This window comes from Aquila chrysaetos, chromosome 12 (assembly GCF_900496995.4).
Source record: "Aquila chrysaetos chrysaetos chromosome 12, bAquChr1.4, whole genome shotgun sequence".
Classification (NCBI taxonomy): domain Eukaryota; kingdom Metazoa; phylum Chordata; class Aves; order Accipitriformes; family Accipitridae; genus Aquila; species Aquila chrysaetos.
This window is the reverse complement of record NC_044015.1, coordinates 7,105,161-7,122,115: the sequence shown is the minus strand read 5'-3', so window position 1 is coordinate 7,122,115 and position 16,955 is coordinate 7,105,161. Positions and strand designations below refer to the sequence as shown.

Sequence of the window (16,955 nt, the reverse complement as noted above, 5' to 3'; positions counted from 1 at the left end):
TGTTGTGACAGCCTAGCTGCTGTAGATTAATTTGCGTTTGAAGGAGAATAAGTACTGGGCCTTCTGAAACATGAAAATTTAGTCACTTTTACAATGTGATTTCAGAAAGGGCCTTTTGAAAGTTTGAAAAAGGAATCTTGGGCATCCAAGGGAAGTGTCCTGTAGTTTGGCCAAAGCTCCACCCTAGGTGCTCAGACTGCAGATTGAATGGAGCACTGTAAAGAGAGCCAAGTTTCACTGTATCGCTGTTCGAGTCCTCGGGAACAAACCGAGTAGTTTGTGTTGCTTGTCCCGTGCTCTAATCTTTTAGACAGAGGGTCTTGGAAACAGCACAACGCTCTCTGTGGTCCTGCGGAAATCCTCGTGCTTCTCATGCAGAGAAAAGAGCTGGCAGGGCACAATTCTGTTAGTAGTTATTACTTTTTTTTTTTTTTTTTTAATGGGCCAGCTCCATAGAAGCCGAGCAAATCAGAACTGTGCTACTGTAGTTGTGGTTCTTGCTCAAGTCTTTGCTGCTCAAGCAGAGAGTCTGAGCCAATGGGCTCCCTTCTGCATTGTGCCTCTCTTGAATGGTTTACTGTGGAGCCAATGCAGCATGAAGATTTACCTGTAACGTGCTCTACTTCTACACTGAAAGCACCATTTTTTGAAAGGGCATTTAATTTAACATGGGTCCCATGTGCATCTAATGCTCTTAGGAGATTTAGACACTGATTGCCTTTTTTTGTTAGGAGGGCTAGTAGTTGCAAGACTCTGCTATAAACTGTCTGTCAAAGGAATCTTGTGAATTTCATAGAGACTGTGTGCCAGCTCCCTGCAATGACTGCTGCTTTTCCTTTATGTCCCTAGCTCCCATGGAAGTCCTTAACAAGCATAATAGAATATTACTATATGTGGAAAACTACAGACAGATACGTTCAGCAGGTAAGAGAGTCAGAATCACCTCTTTCCTTCTAACAGAAGATGTTTTTCTTGCCTTTGAAACCAAGCGTTGTTGCTTTATTCTACCTCTTGGGGTTGAGCCTTTCCAGTAGGTGGGTTCTGTTATGATCTGAAGCACTGAACAATCTCTTGTCACTAAACTCATCAGCCATTCCGTAGATACAAACATGTAGCATTGGCATTTTGCTTTCTTCTATGTTTGCTGCTACTTTATTTGTCTGGAGCTTTCAAATGTCTGTTTTGGAATTTAGCAGTTTGAGGAAGGGAATATGGTTAATTTCTGCCTGTAGAGTTCAAGGTCAGCATTAACTTCAGTGTTGACTTTTTATTGGAGGGGGTGGGCAGTTGCTGTACAACAGGCACCCATGTTAATTCTCCACCTCTGCCTGCCCATTACTTTGATTGCAGGTGCACGGAGGATCCCGCATCCTCCCCATGCGAGTAAAATGTTTGTCTGGGAAGCGTTGATGGCTCAAATTCCCAGACTTGTTATACTTGAGAATCAACTTTGACTAGTGTTTACAATCGTTTTTATCTCTACTTGTTTAAATACTAAGGATGCTTGGTCCCTTAAATAAAGAAAGCACAATGCAAGCAGCATACAAAATGTTGCAGAGTATCAGTTGCTGAAAACTGCGTATAATATTTAATGGGAAAATTAATTAAAGAAGGGAGAAATATGTAATGGATTTTTCATTATAATTATCAGCATTATGTTTAGGCACCTATTTGAAGTATTAGAAAAAGTGGAGTTATAAAAATGTCCTGCCTTAACTTGCTTCATTGGAAATTCAGCCTGGGATAAAGACTAGATGCCTGAGGCATTGACCAATACTTGGCTTGTGCTATATTTGGGCACCTTGGTCTGTAATGTGATTTTTACCATATTCTTTCTCATCAGAACACTGTTTAGATTACAGAGGGATCCTCAGGACAAATGAGAACTTTTTTGCATCAATTCCGTATTACTTTTAAAAAAAAATATTAACTGCATCCTCATTGCAATATTTCCCCAAGTTCATTCTTTGGTTGAAACTTTTCCTTCTGGTAAGGAAATGGGTGGTAGGAAGGTGGGATGGTGGTGGAAGCTGGCATGGGGGGGAAAAAGGGTGCTGGAGAAATGAGGTCATGGTATTTCCTTCCCCATTGTGAACTGTGTGTATCATTGATATAGTGAGTGCTGCTATACTGTCTGACTACAGCTGTTCAGGAGATGATAGCTGAGTGTACTCAGCCTGTACAACACTGAGTATTTGCACTGAGAGGAAGCCATTTATCTTCTTCCCTGCATCTTCTATCTCACCTCACTTCTTTTAGTGATAAAAACCCATCTAGCAATATGGTAGGTATCAGAAAAAGTGAGGAAAGTTCTTTTATCAGTCAGTGAAAACTAGAATCTTAGGCTGTTGCATGAAAATGTCACCCCTGTGCAGTCAGACCAGCAAACAATAGTAGGAATTCTTGGGAAAGATTAAACCAAAAAGCATCTCCATACTGCTTAGAAAGTCCACGATACATTTGCAGTGATGAAGTTCTGTTTCTGCCCATCTTGAGGTCTGTAACAATGGTGGTGGTGGGAATAAGAGGCAGGGAGCAGGATCTTTGGTGTGCACTTTTGGATACTGTAGGAGGCAGATTGGAATAGTGTCCCAGGTGTTTGCTTCCAGGCCTATGTGCTGGGAAGGCAAAACATCTGGAGAAACTGTACCTTGATTAGGAAATGGTTAAATTCTTTTGCTTCTTCCACTTTCTTGAACTTTCTTATTACATAGGCAAAATTGCGGAGGGGATAGTTGCATGAAGATTTTGATTATTTGTTCTTGCAGCAATTAAAAAACCCAGCAAACCTACAGTTTCTCATACTGTTTGCTATATTCCTATGCAGTGGGTTTTCTGTCATGGTTATACTGTACCTTACATGTGCTGCCCAGCAGTGTACCAGGGAGTGGGATTTGGGGAAAACTTCCAATTAGAGGCTCTGCACTTAGGAGATAGTATAAGCTGGACAGGTAGAAATTGCAGTACAGAGATATTGCATCAATTAAGTCTGAACTGAGCTGAAGACCTCATCTCAAGTTCCCAGCTTGTACAAGCAGATAATACTATTAAACATTTATAAAAAACCTGGGAGAGCTATCTGTATATCACCACAAAGCAAGCATAGGAAGTTGTAGTTGAAATAATGGTGTATTAAATTTATATTTTACTTGATGTGTGCAAAGTCTTTGGCAAAGTACATCCCTCACCACTTTTTCCATCTGTTTCTTCATAGTGTTTTGTCTGTGTAGATTCTTTCCTTAGTCTAATACCGCAAAATGGTTCTGGGTCTAACAGTATTTTTGTACATGATACTGAAAATGTGTTAAGTAAGGATATGAAAAGTGTGCATCCTTGAGTTATTTAACTTTCACTTGCCCTCCTTCTAAGAGGATGATTAAATTATATTCCAAGGCTGTATGTTATTATCTTTAAAAAAAATACTGATAACTTGCTCATTCTTGTAGAATCTTTGGCTGAATGAACATAAAAACATCCATTTAAACTGTCTATTTCTGTGAGTTACAAAACATAGTAATGAAGTTTTTTGTCATCAGCCAATTGCCTGCTTTGATGAAAAACAGTTAGTTGGGAACTGTTTACATCCTTCTGTGTTTCCTTTGAGACTTTCTTGGAGCAAGAAAGCACTGTCATAATCCTGAAGCAGAAATCCGTCTGTTTCTTGCCATTGAGGAAGCTAAATTGTGAGTTGGCTTCAACAGAAGTCCCTTTCTCAGAACTGAACAATAAGGTATACTTATGCTTGGTATACCAAAGATCAAAAGGCTTAATACAGCACTTCCTTGCCTTGTGAGTAGGACACTGTGATTGAGATACATGCAAATTGACTTGCTTTGGAGTATGCACTTGGATCTCTTATCCAGTAATTTTTATTTGGCTTCAGCTATACTGTGCTTTTGAAGGTTACCAGCATAATTAGGAGTTCAATCATTTCAAGAGGAGGACTGACCCTCCAAGAACAGAACTGCTAGAAGGAGTAATTCTACTGCAATGTCAACGCGGAATTTGTGGTCTGATGTAGGCTCCTGAACGTCTGTCCAAAGTGATCCCAAGAGTTGTCCTGTCAAAGACATCCTTTCAGAGCTGTCCTGAAGAAAAGGAGGGAGATGCATTCCAAATTCAGTATCCTGTGTCATCTTTGAATGCATCCTTTTCTTGAGAAAGATTTCCTGTGTCAATTCACAAGAGCATATATTTCTGATTCAGAAAGGTTTGAAATGGCATCCACTGAGTAACTGCTGTTTGGTGGCTTCCCCCAGTGATTTGAAAACTCTTCAAGAGTTGATGTGATGTTTGGGTATGCCTATGTTTTCATTCAAAGTAAAGGTTGCGTTCTTACGTAGTTGCAAATTCCAGGGTGATTTTTTTTTTTTTTTTTTTTTTAAGATCTTTAAATGCTTCTACTGGTTTGCATATCATGAGGGGAAGTCCTGAAAACTTTAAAATACAACACTTTCCAACTGTTGAGATGCAGTTGAGAAGAACTCAGGACATGGCACTGGCAGATGACTGTTTGAGTTAGTCATATGCTTTCTGAGAGTTGAAGGCTTTAATTTACTTTTTGCATTTTTATTTGTGCTTGAGGAGCATGTAACTCCAAGAAAAAGATCAAATATTATTAATTTCTACTGTTCTGTTTCTGTTGTGGAAGTGCCATTAGAAAAGTGTAGGAGGAATAGACAGAGAAAATCAGTTTTTATGTATGCATAGTGCTGAAGATACTGGAGAAAGTGGAAGTGCCCTTATAATTGACTACATGAGGTAGGGAGCTTAAAGGAAGGAGCTCTGGGTAAATCGTGATGTGGATAGAAAACATCTTTATTAAGCCTTCTTTGTACCTAGCCAAGAGCAGTGAGTGACATCTTAATGTACTAGCCTTCATAAAGTACTGTGTTGCTAGCAAAGTAGAAATAACATCACAGAAATGTTTTTCCACATACGTAGGACGTTTTATCCCCAAACACCTCCTGTTAAGCCTACAGTAACATGGAACTATGGCAGTTCTGGCAAGCAAGTGACAGAGACTGTAGGTACCACACATCAGTGCTGAGATGTGTTGCTGGAGCACAAGCAGCTGGAAACACTTCTCCCAAATGCATCATGGACTAATTACCTTTTCTGTCCCATCTCCCCTGCTTCCCAGCAGCACTTGTATGTTCAGAGTTCTGAAAAAGAATAAACAGTATGAAAGTTCTCTAAATCCAGAAAATGCAATTTATCTTCCCTATCATCAACTAATAAAGGCTTAATATTTGAGGATGTTTGAGGCATCCCCATGCTGTCTACTAACCCAATTCTTGCATTGTAGACCTTGAAATATCCACTGTGTTCCTGGATTTCTTCTGTTACTTCCTTTTTTATAAATGTTCACTCTTTAGAAAATGACAATAAACATTGGCTCTGATACATCACGTATTGTAAAACTCTTTCAGGCTCAGTGGGTAGAATGAAAGATATCACATCTAGGGAGAAGATGTCTAAAGGACAGATGTTTGTACCTACTCGAATGTACAGTGCTTAGTATTTGAATCCCTTGGTCCTTGTTGGATAGACAAGTTGGTAATATCTCCCTTTCATAGATGGGGAAAATATGATGAGGTAAATAAGTATATCCTCTTAAGTTGTGCATATATAAATAACTCAAAGACAAAAGATTTCATTTAGGCCAAACTACTAGAAAAAGTTAGAAATGTTCAGGGGTTTTTTTTGTGGATGAGGACATTCATAACTACATCAGACAACATTAAAAATTTATAGCATAAATATGCTTCAGGCACAAATCAATAACTGGCAAAGGACCTAGCAAAGCACTTTCTCTGTGAAGGGATTATTCTGAAATTGTGCATGACTACGTTTCGGGCACCTTTCTTCTGTACCTTCTGGTATCAGTCACTGTTGGAAAATAGGAAACTCATCATATCTGGTCTATTGATTGCCCACAGCCGCAGGTACTTAGTGCAAACCTCTTCTTATCCAGTACATTGTGGTATCTTTTGAAAACCTTCAATTTTCCTGGTATACTAGTTTGTAATAAAGGCGTATGCTGTATGTCATGCTCTGCGCTGATCCCCAGGCAGCTGTAGGAGAGGAGGGTGTCGCTAGGTCCAGGTGACTTATGGCAGTTGTTAGCTCAGAGCTCGGACCATGGTCATCAATCGCACAGAAAATCTGTGGTGTGAGGTTAACATTCATCACCAGTTTACTAAAATGTTGCTTAATACCCTAAATTAACCATGTCTCCAAGGCAAATGACTTTATATTGTGGATAGTAGAATATTTCAGCTGCTGGTAATGCTTTGTACTTGCATGAAGCTTTTGCATTCATAGATTTCCAAAACTGTCATAACATAATGACTCTAGATAGTCCCCTTGGGAGCTTTTGTCAAGAAAACTGCAGCTTTTTTCCCCCACAATCTAGAAATCTAGTGGAATTTAAAAAAAAAAAAACAACCCAAAAAACTAACAAAACACTTCCTACCACTGGAAGTTCCCTGAATTTCCTGCTTAGGTCTCAAGGAAATACGATTCTGGTACAAGGTTCATCAAGCAGTATTTTAAGCTGTTTGTCAGTGTCTGATGTTGGACTTTCTTGTAATTCCTGGGGAGAATATGAGCTCCATGGCTGTTGATCTGCTGATGTAACTGCCCATGGTAGTCTGTGCCTAGGGAGGGAAGACCTGGTTTTCAGTCCAGGCTGTGGGTGGAACAGCCTCCAGTTCATGAGCAGAAAGGCACATGAGCGTGCATTTTGTGGAAGGATGATTTTTTTGGGTAGTGTCTCTCTGGAAGGTAGAGGAGGATTTCTGATGCTGTTTGGAGAACCATTGTCACAGCACTTTTTGAGGCCCATCATTGGATGCTTTGGTTTCTTAAATAAAAAGACTTGGGTAGGGTGGTTTGAAAATGTTCAACTTTGAATTTGTGGTTTGTATTCAGAGGGAGAGCCTCTTTAGTTCCATCACCAGTTGCCAGCAAAATGTATGTTATTGATTCCTCCAAGTCTGTAGGATTGATAAGGATTGTCTCCACGAGGGCTTCATTTGGGTTTTCTTGAGGATAGTTTTCAGGTAGCTGTTCTTGTCCTAGACGAGATTTAACAGAAGCAGTCTGGGAAACTTGCCTACACCAGCGGAAAGAAGTCAGCTTTTGGATGCAGCTCTCTGAAGGTGTAACCATAGTCTCGGGATAACTTTCAGAAGTTCTGTTTTCTCAGTCCTTGTTCCTTTGCCTGACAACTCCATTCTTTGTTTCTAAGATAGCTTGACTTCTGTTTGCAGGAAAAGGGAAGAGGGGAATTCTTTAGGAGTCTAGAGAGCTTTGGCGAGGAACTGTCAGACTGTCAAATGGAAAACTGTTGCTTAGGACTGTCCCTCTGATCAAAGCAAGCTTTACGCTTACAGGAAACTTTTACTTTGTTGTTTCTGTGTGTGTCCATCGTGTCCCTGTAAAAAGGATTTTTATGTTTGTCCAGTTCCTTAGTGACACACTCTTCAATTTTATTCCATTTTTGGTGCTTCCTGTTTCTACGAAGATACTGACTTTAGCTTTACAATTATTTTCCTAGACTGCCTTGAGGCTGCTGCATAGAAAATGTTAAGCTAATCTGTTTGTCTAGAATATCACCATGCTGTTGGTTTGTCTGGAGAACATTGTCGTGGCTTTAGCATGGATGTTGAAGAGCATGGGCCCAGCTTTGAGCAGGAGGTTGGACTAGAGGCTCCAGAAGTTCATGCTAAATTAATTTAGCTTATGCAATAAAGAGGAAACTTGAACCTCAGAATGTTTCTTTTACTACTTCATCAGTTTTGAGTTGAGCTCTTGGCCTTTTTAACTTTTAAAGAAAATCTCCTGTGTCACTCAGTCTTCAAAAGTGAGGACTATCAACAAAAAAATATTCCTTCAAACTCTTTGAATTGGTTCAGCTGTTGAGGAAGTATGATAGAGAAGGTGCATTGCTGTATCTGTTATTGTCCAGTTGGTGAATATTAACATGGAGAAGAAACACAAGCTGGTATGTCAGATCTTCCTCTGCAGGGGTGGAGGGGTGGGGGAAGGAAGAGTTGTGGAAGGAACAATGCATGAATGTGCATTGAAGTGAATGGGAATGAAAAATTTGTACTTATAAATAGTAGATTGTCTTCTCTTTGACTTTTTTGAAGAGCTGTGTACATAGACATTTGATACCCGCAATTGTTTTCAGGGGCTATTTTCCTGTTGGAAAAGGATTTTGTGGTAGCTGCTCAGTGAAAGGAAAACTTCCTTCTTAGTAAATAAGTGCTAAAGTTTTTACAGCTATACTTGACTCCTAAGTAAAATAGTCCTTATTTTCTTCTTATTCTAACTTTTTTCTTTTCTTTTTAAAGAAACGATTGAAAGCAGCAGAAGCAGAAAGCAAGCTAAAACAAGTGTATATACCCAACTAGTAAGTATCTTTTTGTATTGTTTTGTTTTCTATTTCGTTGTAGGGAGTCTGTTGTAGCAGTTCCCATGGCCTGCCAGTATTATGTATTTGCTTTAATTATGTAATGAGAGACATAGTTGAACAAACACATCAGAGAACTATTAAATTAGGTTACCAATATAACAAACCTTCTGCTGATGCTTGAATAGGCTTGAATTCCTTTGTATTTTAGCTGAGTTAATGCTAACCACCCTGATGCTAACAAAAACAACTAGGAGCCCTGTGGAAGAAAACACACGATAGCTTTAGTAGTTCAAAGCTGGCTAGAACAAAGCAGCAGTCCTCCCAGTATGCTTACGCTGCTGCTTATGAGTGTGTAAAAGACAAAGCTGTTCCCACACACTGCCCTTCCACTTCTGGAACACAGGGTGTTTCCTCCATGGGCAGCTGAGGGCTTTCCCTTTGGGGCTTTCCTGGTTAGGATGCTGTGCTGTCATGTTGCTCGTTTCTTTACTCCTGTATAATGTTCTCATCCTGAAGCAACCGTTACTTATCTTCTAATTTTTATTTTTATATGGACTGGGAGTTGGGGACTTGATAGCAGGTCAGCATGGTTTTGAACAAAAGGGTGGCTATTTAACTGCCCAATAATAGATCTGTTTCTCTTATTTTTTGTTGTCAGTGGATCACCAATGAATGGTTGTTTCCTAATGCCATTTATATAAAAAATATTTATATACATATAAAAATATATTAAAACTAACATGATATATGGTATATAAAAATAATGTATAGATAAATATATAAAAATTCTTAGTAAAACGTGTTTCTTCTATTGCATTTCCTCTGCATAACCCAAGCAACAGTTGTTATAATGTGGAACTTGAATCACCCTTGTCCTTCCTCCTTTCAACTTTTGCTCCCAGATGAATTCCCACGTGTATTATCCCCAATAACTCCTTTACTCTTTTATGCTATCTCCTTTCACATATTTATGAATTTCTACCATGTGTTCTGTTACTTAAGGTAAGACTAAGTTTTATGTATTTAGCTTGCAAGACAGTCCCTTACTTCTTGTGAAAATAGAGGATCCTTGATTTCTTTTTTTCTTTGAAATATGTTGATACATCTCAGGTGAATTTACTAAAAATTAGGTGTAATATTCAGAGTGAAGGCAAATATATTTCTTGTCATGCAATTTCTCAACAATATTGCTTTTTGTGGATGGTGTTACTCTGCAGGGGGACACTGGACATCAAATTAATCATGAATTCACAATGTGATAAGCTTGTAAAGCAATAGCCAATGTAATTTAGACTGCAGATGCAAAAGAATATTGCAGACAAGAGAGCCTGGTAGTCTTGCTGTTGCTCTTGGATTATAATGTATGTAGGTAGGGCTTTGTATTTGAAAGGCTGTGGTGCTCATTTGATGATGGCGGCTGTCTGGAGTGGTATCTTATCCCTCAACACTGTATCTCAGCAAGATAATACTTGTTGATATCTAGAGAATATAATCAAATCAGCAACTTACCTCTCTACTTCAGGAAAAGACTTCTGTCTCTCTGCCCGTGTAGTTGCTATTCTTGTCTCTGGCTTTGATTTCCAGTCATGGTTAATTTTTGTGAGTGTTATACTTTAACTTACATATTGTTTAATTGATAAAACAGGTGTCAATTTTTTCTCCTCCTTAAATATCCATGTCAGGAAAAGTAGCAATTGCATACATGACTTATTTAATCCCACATGAATGCTTCTGCTGCTTTTTTGCTATTAATACCTCCAAATGTGGCAACAATTAAGTATTTCTAAGATTTTTGGATTATTTCTACTCAAGTTTCAGTACAAGGTCTGGCACATAGGGAATGTATTGCATCTACATTATCTTTTGACCCAGAAGAAGATTATATTCTTGGCTTGTAATAGCAATACATGGTGTAGGGATCTAAATATCAATGTTATTGATTTGTCCTTATCGTGTTACTGAGCCCATTCCTGTTTCGAGGCTTGAACCATAATGATCCACTTGTCACCTCGAAAATAAATTACTTGATGTAGGCTGTCACAAGACCTATGCAGAAGTGTATCAGCTGATTGAGTGAAACCTATTCTAACAATAACTGGTATAAAATTGTTTGCAAAGAGAGACCCTGGAGGATATCAGACTCAAAGAATTTTATCTTTTTTTTTTTTTTTTTTTTTTTTTTTTCTCCCCGCTCTGGCTGTCTTCCACTGATAGGACTCTTGTTTGTTCCTGTGATGTTAATAGGAAAATCTAGGGAGCGGGGAGGAAAATATTAAGAAAAACAATAGAAGCGGTCTTCAAAGGTTATTTCTCATGTCACATACATACTACACAGTGAAAAATAACAGCTCTACGTGAAGCTTTAGAGTTGGTATTTTTTAACTTGAGACTGTGCCCCAAATTTATAATGTGGGTAACTGAAGCATGGAGAGTCATACAGGTGATTGATGTGAGGTTATCAAGTCCTAAACCAATGTCCTAGATACTGGAAGAACATTTCTGTCCTAGATATTGGACAAACATTCTGTGCTCCTTCCAGGAACAACCCTGGTTTTGGGACAGACATCTGTAGGTGATGTGACTGAACCCAATGTTTGTATGTATGGCTTTGTTATGCATCCCTTAAGTTGAAAAGCACTAATATGCTTTCCTGGTGAAAGGAAAAAGTATAAAATCAGTTGAGTTCTGCGTTCAGGAAATACTGAAAAAAAATCTTTTCGTTGTTTTCTGTAGCAATTTCTCTGTCAGTGGGAGTAGTGTTAAATAAAGCAGCAGCAGAAGCCTCAGTGCACAGAGATTCCATGTTCTCACACGCTTCATCCTGTCATCCACCAGCCTGAATGCAGGGCTCGGAGACCTTTCTTGTTGCAGATGTAGTCTCACAGTCTCTTTCTTCTGTTGCTGTGTACCCAAACATATTCTTCAAGCTGTTGTGGAAGTCATATTCTGGTTTTACTGATCTTATGGGCATCGTATGTGCTAGTTACTTGCTTCTTTGTGATGACGATCTGGTTGTGTAGCTGGTGATTTTTGGGATTAGGACATCTGCAAATCATGAAGGCTGGGACATACAATTTTGTGTGGCTTTTCTCTCTTTTGCTTTGATCTAAGTGATACCAGAAGGGCTAAGAACAGAAAGGGAAGAATGAAGTGCTCCATACAATCCCCAGTCTCCAAAATGTATTGATGTAAAATGTAAATTTTAAATGTACATCTGTAAATGTAAATTAATACATTCTACTTAGAGTATTTTATCTGAGAATTTCAAAGTGCTTTTATAAGCTGCAAACACTGCCTCGCAAACATTTGTAAAATAGGGCAATAATATCCTCCCTACCCTGCCTCTTTTTTTAAGTGAATAGGGAAACTGGAGGAATAGGTCAAAGCTTTGAATGACTACAAGGGGGCGACTGCTTAACAAGCTGAAGATAATTCCTTTGTCTGTTTCTTGGTTGTCCTCTGCCTGAGGAACAAGACTTTTTTTCCGTCCCTGATCAATTGAGCAGAGGTACATTGCAGCATGGAAAACTTAAAGGTGTAACACTGTTCCTTCTTTTGTAGCTGTGCTAGTTTAAATGGCAATCTTCAACATTTTGAATGAGAAAGCTTCTCATTTTCAAAAAGCATTGTTTAGCAGTCATTAGACCTGTTCTTAGAAGTGGGTATTTACTGTAGCCTGGAGAGTTGTGATGAGAGCTCACTTCTCTGTTGTCTGGATAAGGAATCCAGACACTTGCATTAGATGCCTAGAGGTAGATGGCACAAATGTTCCTTACAAAGGGTTTAAAATGGTTTTTATTTCTGAGGCTTTATTTCTTAATTGTTGTGTTGCATCTGGCACCACTTTGTTTTTTTTCAATAACAGGAAACATTCACTGATGGTTTTAAGTTTATAGTTATTTTTAACAACTAAAATTTTATCACTGTGCTGTGGGTCAAGTGCTAGCCTGTCATATAGTGAATGGATTTCAGTGTTCTGCGTGGCTCAGGATTATATTCAGGTTGGGTTTTTTTTGGGCAGGGGCCTTGGTCCATGATGGCTGGCTTCCAGTACCTCCTTTCTGCATGTGCTTTATCACCTTAATCTCTTCAGCTGAGACTGATCTCCTGCAGAATACAGCCCAGAAATCTGCACTTCGTGATCCCTGTTCTAGCATAACTGACTGCTCCACTGCAGTTGAAACCCATTTAAAAGATTTCCATTCTTGATGGAAGAACTGGAAATGATAGTTTACTGCACCATCAATATTCTCGCTACCTTATTTGCATCTTTCACTTCAGCTTCATTAATTGCTTAATGATTCATCCAGTTATTCATCTAATTCTCTTGTTAATAGCTGTAGCAGGCTTTGGTAATATCAAACAAGTTTAATTAACATATCAACAATTAAGAGCTTTTTGCTTCTCACATGATAAAAACATTAGCTGCCTAAATTTTATTGTTACTGCCACTGTGAAACTTGACCTTACCTTTGGAGTAGGACGCTTTCTGGTGCTTGTTGCAGCTACATTAATTGCAGTGTTCCAAAATCCTGAAGTGAAGTTATTGCCCCAACTACAGCATGTTACTCCTGGTGATCAGTGTGATTTGGTGATCAGCTTTCACCCGTGCATCCCTTTCACTTGTGTTTGAAATACAAATTTGGTAAGGGTTGTAGAGAGGACAATGGGAGTCAGGCCATCACCCTCTTTTCTGCACAGGATCTTATTGCTTTGGATGTGCATGCCAATGCATGCAGTCTTGTTCTCAACTTACTGTTTACAACCAGACACATCAGGGTTTCCCGGTATGCTGCTCAAAAAAACCCAAAACCTTTTTGTGTGCTTTACTGATGGATTTCAGACTCCTTTACCACCTTTTTCAGAGGATAAATCAATGTGTAGAAGGGAACCAATGTGCCTGATGTTGAACCGTAAGACCTTAGTTTTCTTTACTTCAGTCTTTTGCTCTGTCTGTTCTGTTGAGCAACGCTGCTTGTAACAGTGTGCATCTGTGACGACTGTTTGTTTTGCAGCATCTTGGTAATGTTTACACTTGGAGTTTGCTAGTGACTCATTGGCAAAAGTTCTTTTGCAGCAGGTTACTATAGTGACATCCCAGAGCAAAATGCTGGGTAGCGTGAATGTAGCCTCTTTCAACTTTCCCTTTGTTAAATGTGTCTGCAGATCTCCTGCCATCTGTGGTGTCAGAACTTTGTGCCATTCTAATAAGCACCCCGAAACACTTTAATCTTTGTAAGAGTCGGGCAAATTAATAAGCAAAAGGAGATGAAAACCTAATCAAGCTTGTTAATCTAAATGCCTTTATGGTTTTTTTTCTCTTCTCTGCTTCTTTCGGGCTTTGTATGGGCTGCTCAGTGTACTGAAGGAACAAACTATTTACAGTGTTTCTGTGCCAGTTAGCCTCCTAAGCTTTCTCTTCTGCAGAAAGGCCCTAAACTTTACAGCGAGGAGCACCATCAGAATGCTATCAGAAGTTTTTCCTGGACTGGGCAAATACTCTCTTACCTCCTTATGCAACATGTGTGATTCACAGCAGAATCTATTTTATCTGTATAGAAATGGAGCTTCACTGAGCTCTGTATCTCAGTGCCTGATCGGACATTTTCAGATGAGGAGAAGGGTGACCTTCTGGCTTCTAGGGCAGTGTAAGCTTTCCAGTGGCGTTGGGTTTGTTCTGGAGCTGGGAGGGACAGTTGTCTTCAGAATTCAGTCACTTGGGACTCCTTTGCTTTCAGGGGCTATTGCTGAGAACATGAAACTTAATATTGATGTCCCATTAGAAAGAAATTAATTTGGCCATATTCCCACAGTGCTGTTTTTGCAGCACTAGCCAGGGTGAAAAGGACTGAGTATTCTGGGTCACTGAAAACACTGTGACTCCTGTGTCAGTGTGCAACTGGTGTGTAAGAAAATGTGTTTTCAGAAAGCCATTTAACGATACTTCTTCTTGAATGAGTGGCTCCAAATCATGGGTTTATTAGTTGGAAGTAAAAGCAATGTGCCCACTCCCTTTGATCTTCAGGTAAGAGAATATGAGGGAGATGTCATCAGCACTACAATTTGGGCTTATGTTCCAAAGTTGGCACCAAAGGCTGCCTGCTTTTTGTTGCTCCTATAAGCTGAGCTCCTAACAGCACCTGGGAGTCCTTGCGTGTTTTATAAGCTCCTTGTGTATTCTTGTCTGAAACTTCTTGTGTGACTTCTCCCATCTTCCTCCATTCCCCAGAAGTCCTGTCCCTGCAATATTGATTCCCATTCCTTCCCATGCCAAGGATTTTTTGAATGCCTCATTTTCCCCCTCAGACACCTCTTCCTCTGCGGAGATTTTGTACTATTCCATACTGCTCTCTATGCCAAGGTTTTGTTTGCCCTTCCGTTCTCAGCTCCTGCCAGTAGCTTTTTTTTTTTCTTCTTTTTTCCCCTGAGTCATAGGGATGAGCTGAGGTGATTCAAATGTTGTTATATTAGAATGTATTAGTGACAGCCATCAATGCATTTCTTGCTGCATGGATATTAGGCTTTCAGACTTCTTCCATTTAGTAGAAACCTAAATGCTTCCTGTTAGAAGCACAGACCATAGTTTAAGACTCGCCAGAAGGCTCATATTCATGAAAATCTCTGTGTATATGCTATGCCCAAAGATTTTGTTCAATGTGTGTGTTGGGTATGCTTGTTCAAATTGTGGCTACATGATGCAAACCTTTGCAGTAAGACAACATGGAAGTATTTGTGACTGCAGTCTAGGGTTATATTTCCCTGAATAAGGCAGGGCTTGCCCTTTCTCCACCTACCTCTCCTGCGCCGTCCCCCAGCCTTCTTTTTGGAGATTTAAGTAAAATATCCCTCATGTTGAGGACTGAGAGAGATTTATAGGTGAGATCTTTTTGTCACCTAGATTAGAATGTCTGGGATAGTAAGATACCTAGCTGGCCTCACTGGCTTATTGTTCTTAAATGGTTTTGGACTCTTGAAAGTGGCATCTAACTATTATTATAGTTATTTTTATTATTGGTGTTACTTAAATATTACTGGAGACAGGGTGTTCATGGAAGTCAGATTGCTGGTAAGTACAGCTTGTTCTGGAAGCCACACGATGAATGAAATTTAAATCTTCAAATGTTTTGGGCCATACTTTTGAAAGTCAAGTAGGAAATTGCATGCCTCAATTAATGTTTGTCCTCCTCTTTGCTTTGTGTTTTAAGTAACAAGCCAAACCCCAACCAGATCAATGTAAATAATGTCAAACCAGGAGTGGTAAATGGTACTGGAGTGCAGGCACAGAACACGGGAGCAGGACGGGCCTGTGAAAGCTGTTATAGTAAGTGACATGCCAGTATGGCAGTTGTGCATAGAGAGTGTGAGTGCTGTGTTGCAAACAGGAAAGTCAAAGCTGTGTTGTGGTGGGGGTGTGTGAGACAAGGCTTTGGAAGGGTGGGGGGACAGAATTTGACATAGCAGCATTAAAGCAAAGCTTTTTTTTTCTTTTTTTTTCTTTTTCTTTTTTTTTTTTTTTTTTAGTTACTGGTGTTACATTTGTAAATAGAATTATGAAGTATTAAAGGGGGAGTTAGTAAATGTCTTATGAAATTGGAGGTAGCTATTGAGTAAAGACTTAAATCACCAAGGTGTGAATTTGACAATTTTTTCGTAATTTTTTAGTAGATTTCAAAATATGCGATATCATTGTATTTGGTTGCTGCCTGATATTAATATACTGAGTTCTAATGATTGTGCTTCTTTATGGGGAGCCTTTAGAGATATTGGAAGGTAGGACTGTACGAGAAGTCAAGTCACAGATTTCGTACATTCTTTAGTCATAAAATTAATGTATGGGGAGTTCTTGAAGACAATCTTCCCTCTCTCCCATGCTCTGCAGAAATTGTTGTCTACAACTCTTGCAAAATGAGAGCTTTCAGTTTCATTGGGAGGAAATTTTCCCATCCTACTAGTTGGTTTTTTCTGTTCATGTTTTAAAAGGGGTTTATATGTGTAATTAATTCTGCTGAAATCACAAGTATGGTTAACAGTGGTGATGACAGTGAAGCATCATCAGTTTTTTAAGGTCTGTTTGAGCTTTGTGCTGTCTTTGTGGGTTTTCTTTTGTGATGGTTTTAAAGCGAATAAGCTCTGAAAAGTGATCCTGTTAAAGGATATATATAATTTCCACCTTTGTTATCTCTAGCCACACAGTCTTACCAGTGGTATTCTTGGGGTCCCCCTAACATGCAGTGTCGCCTCTGTGCATCCTGTTGGACGTACTGGAAGAAATACGGTGGCTTGAAAATGCCAACACGGTTAGATGGAGAGAGACCAGGACCAAACCGCAATAATTTGGTAGGTATCTGCAAAGCAGACTGCTCGGTGCTCTTGTCTGGAAAGCTAGGTGCCATGATATCTCACTAGTTCTTCACTGTTCTTAAATATTTAACAACAAAAAGAATGCCTTCAGCCTCCATTGTTGTCCTTGGGTTTGGTATTTCATGTCTTGCAAAAGTTGGCACGTTAACTTTGGCTATAAGTAATATGT

The 16,955-nt window shown here is 39.3% G+C and overlaps 1 protein-coding gene across 12 annotated transcripts in view; it reads left to right on the top strand.

Annotated features, from left to right (window-relative positions):
• MTA1 (metastasis associated 1) overlaps positions 1–16,955 on the top strand; it is an 88,044-nt gene that overhangs the window by 45,004 nt on the left and 26,085 nt on the right. For 11 of the 12 annotated variants that reach the window (XM_041127684.1, XM_030032632.2, XM_041127676.1 and 8 more), the window contains 4 exons: positions 850–924; positions 8,364–8,422; positions 15,631–15,746; positions 16,611–16,762. In XM_041127684.1, the coding sequence (XP_040983618.1) occupies positions 850–924; positions 8,364–8,422; positions 15,631–15,746; positions 16,611–16,762 (402 nt within the window). The remainder of the gene's footprint in view (positions 1–849; positions 925–8,363; positions 8,423–15,630; positions 15,747–16,610; positions 16,763–16,955) is intronic. The other variant, XM_041127685.1, reaches the window with a different exon arrangement.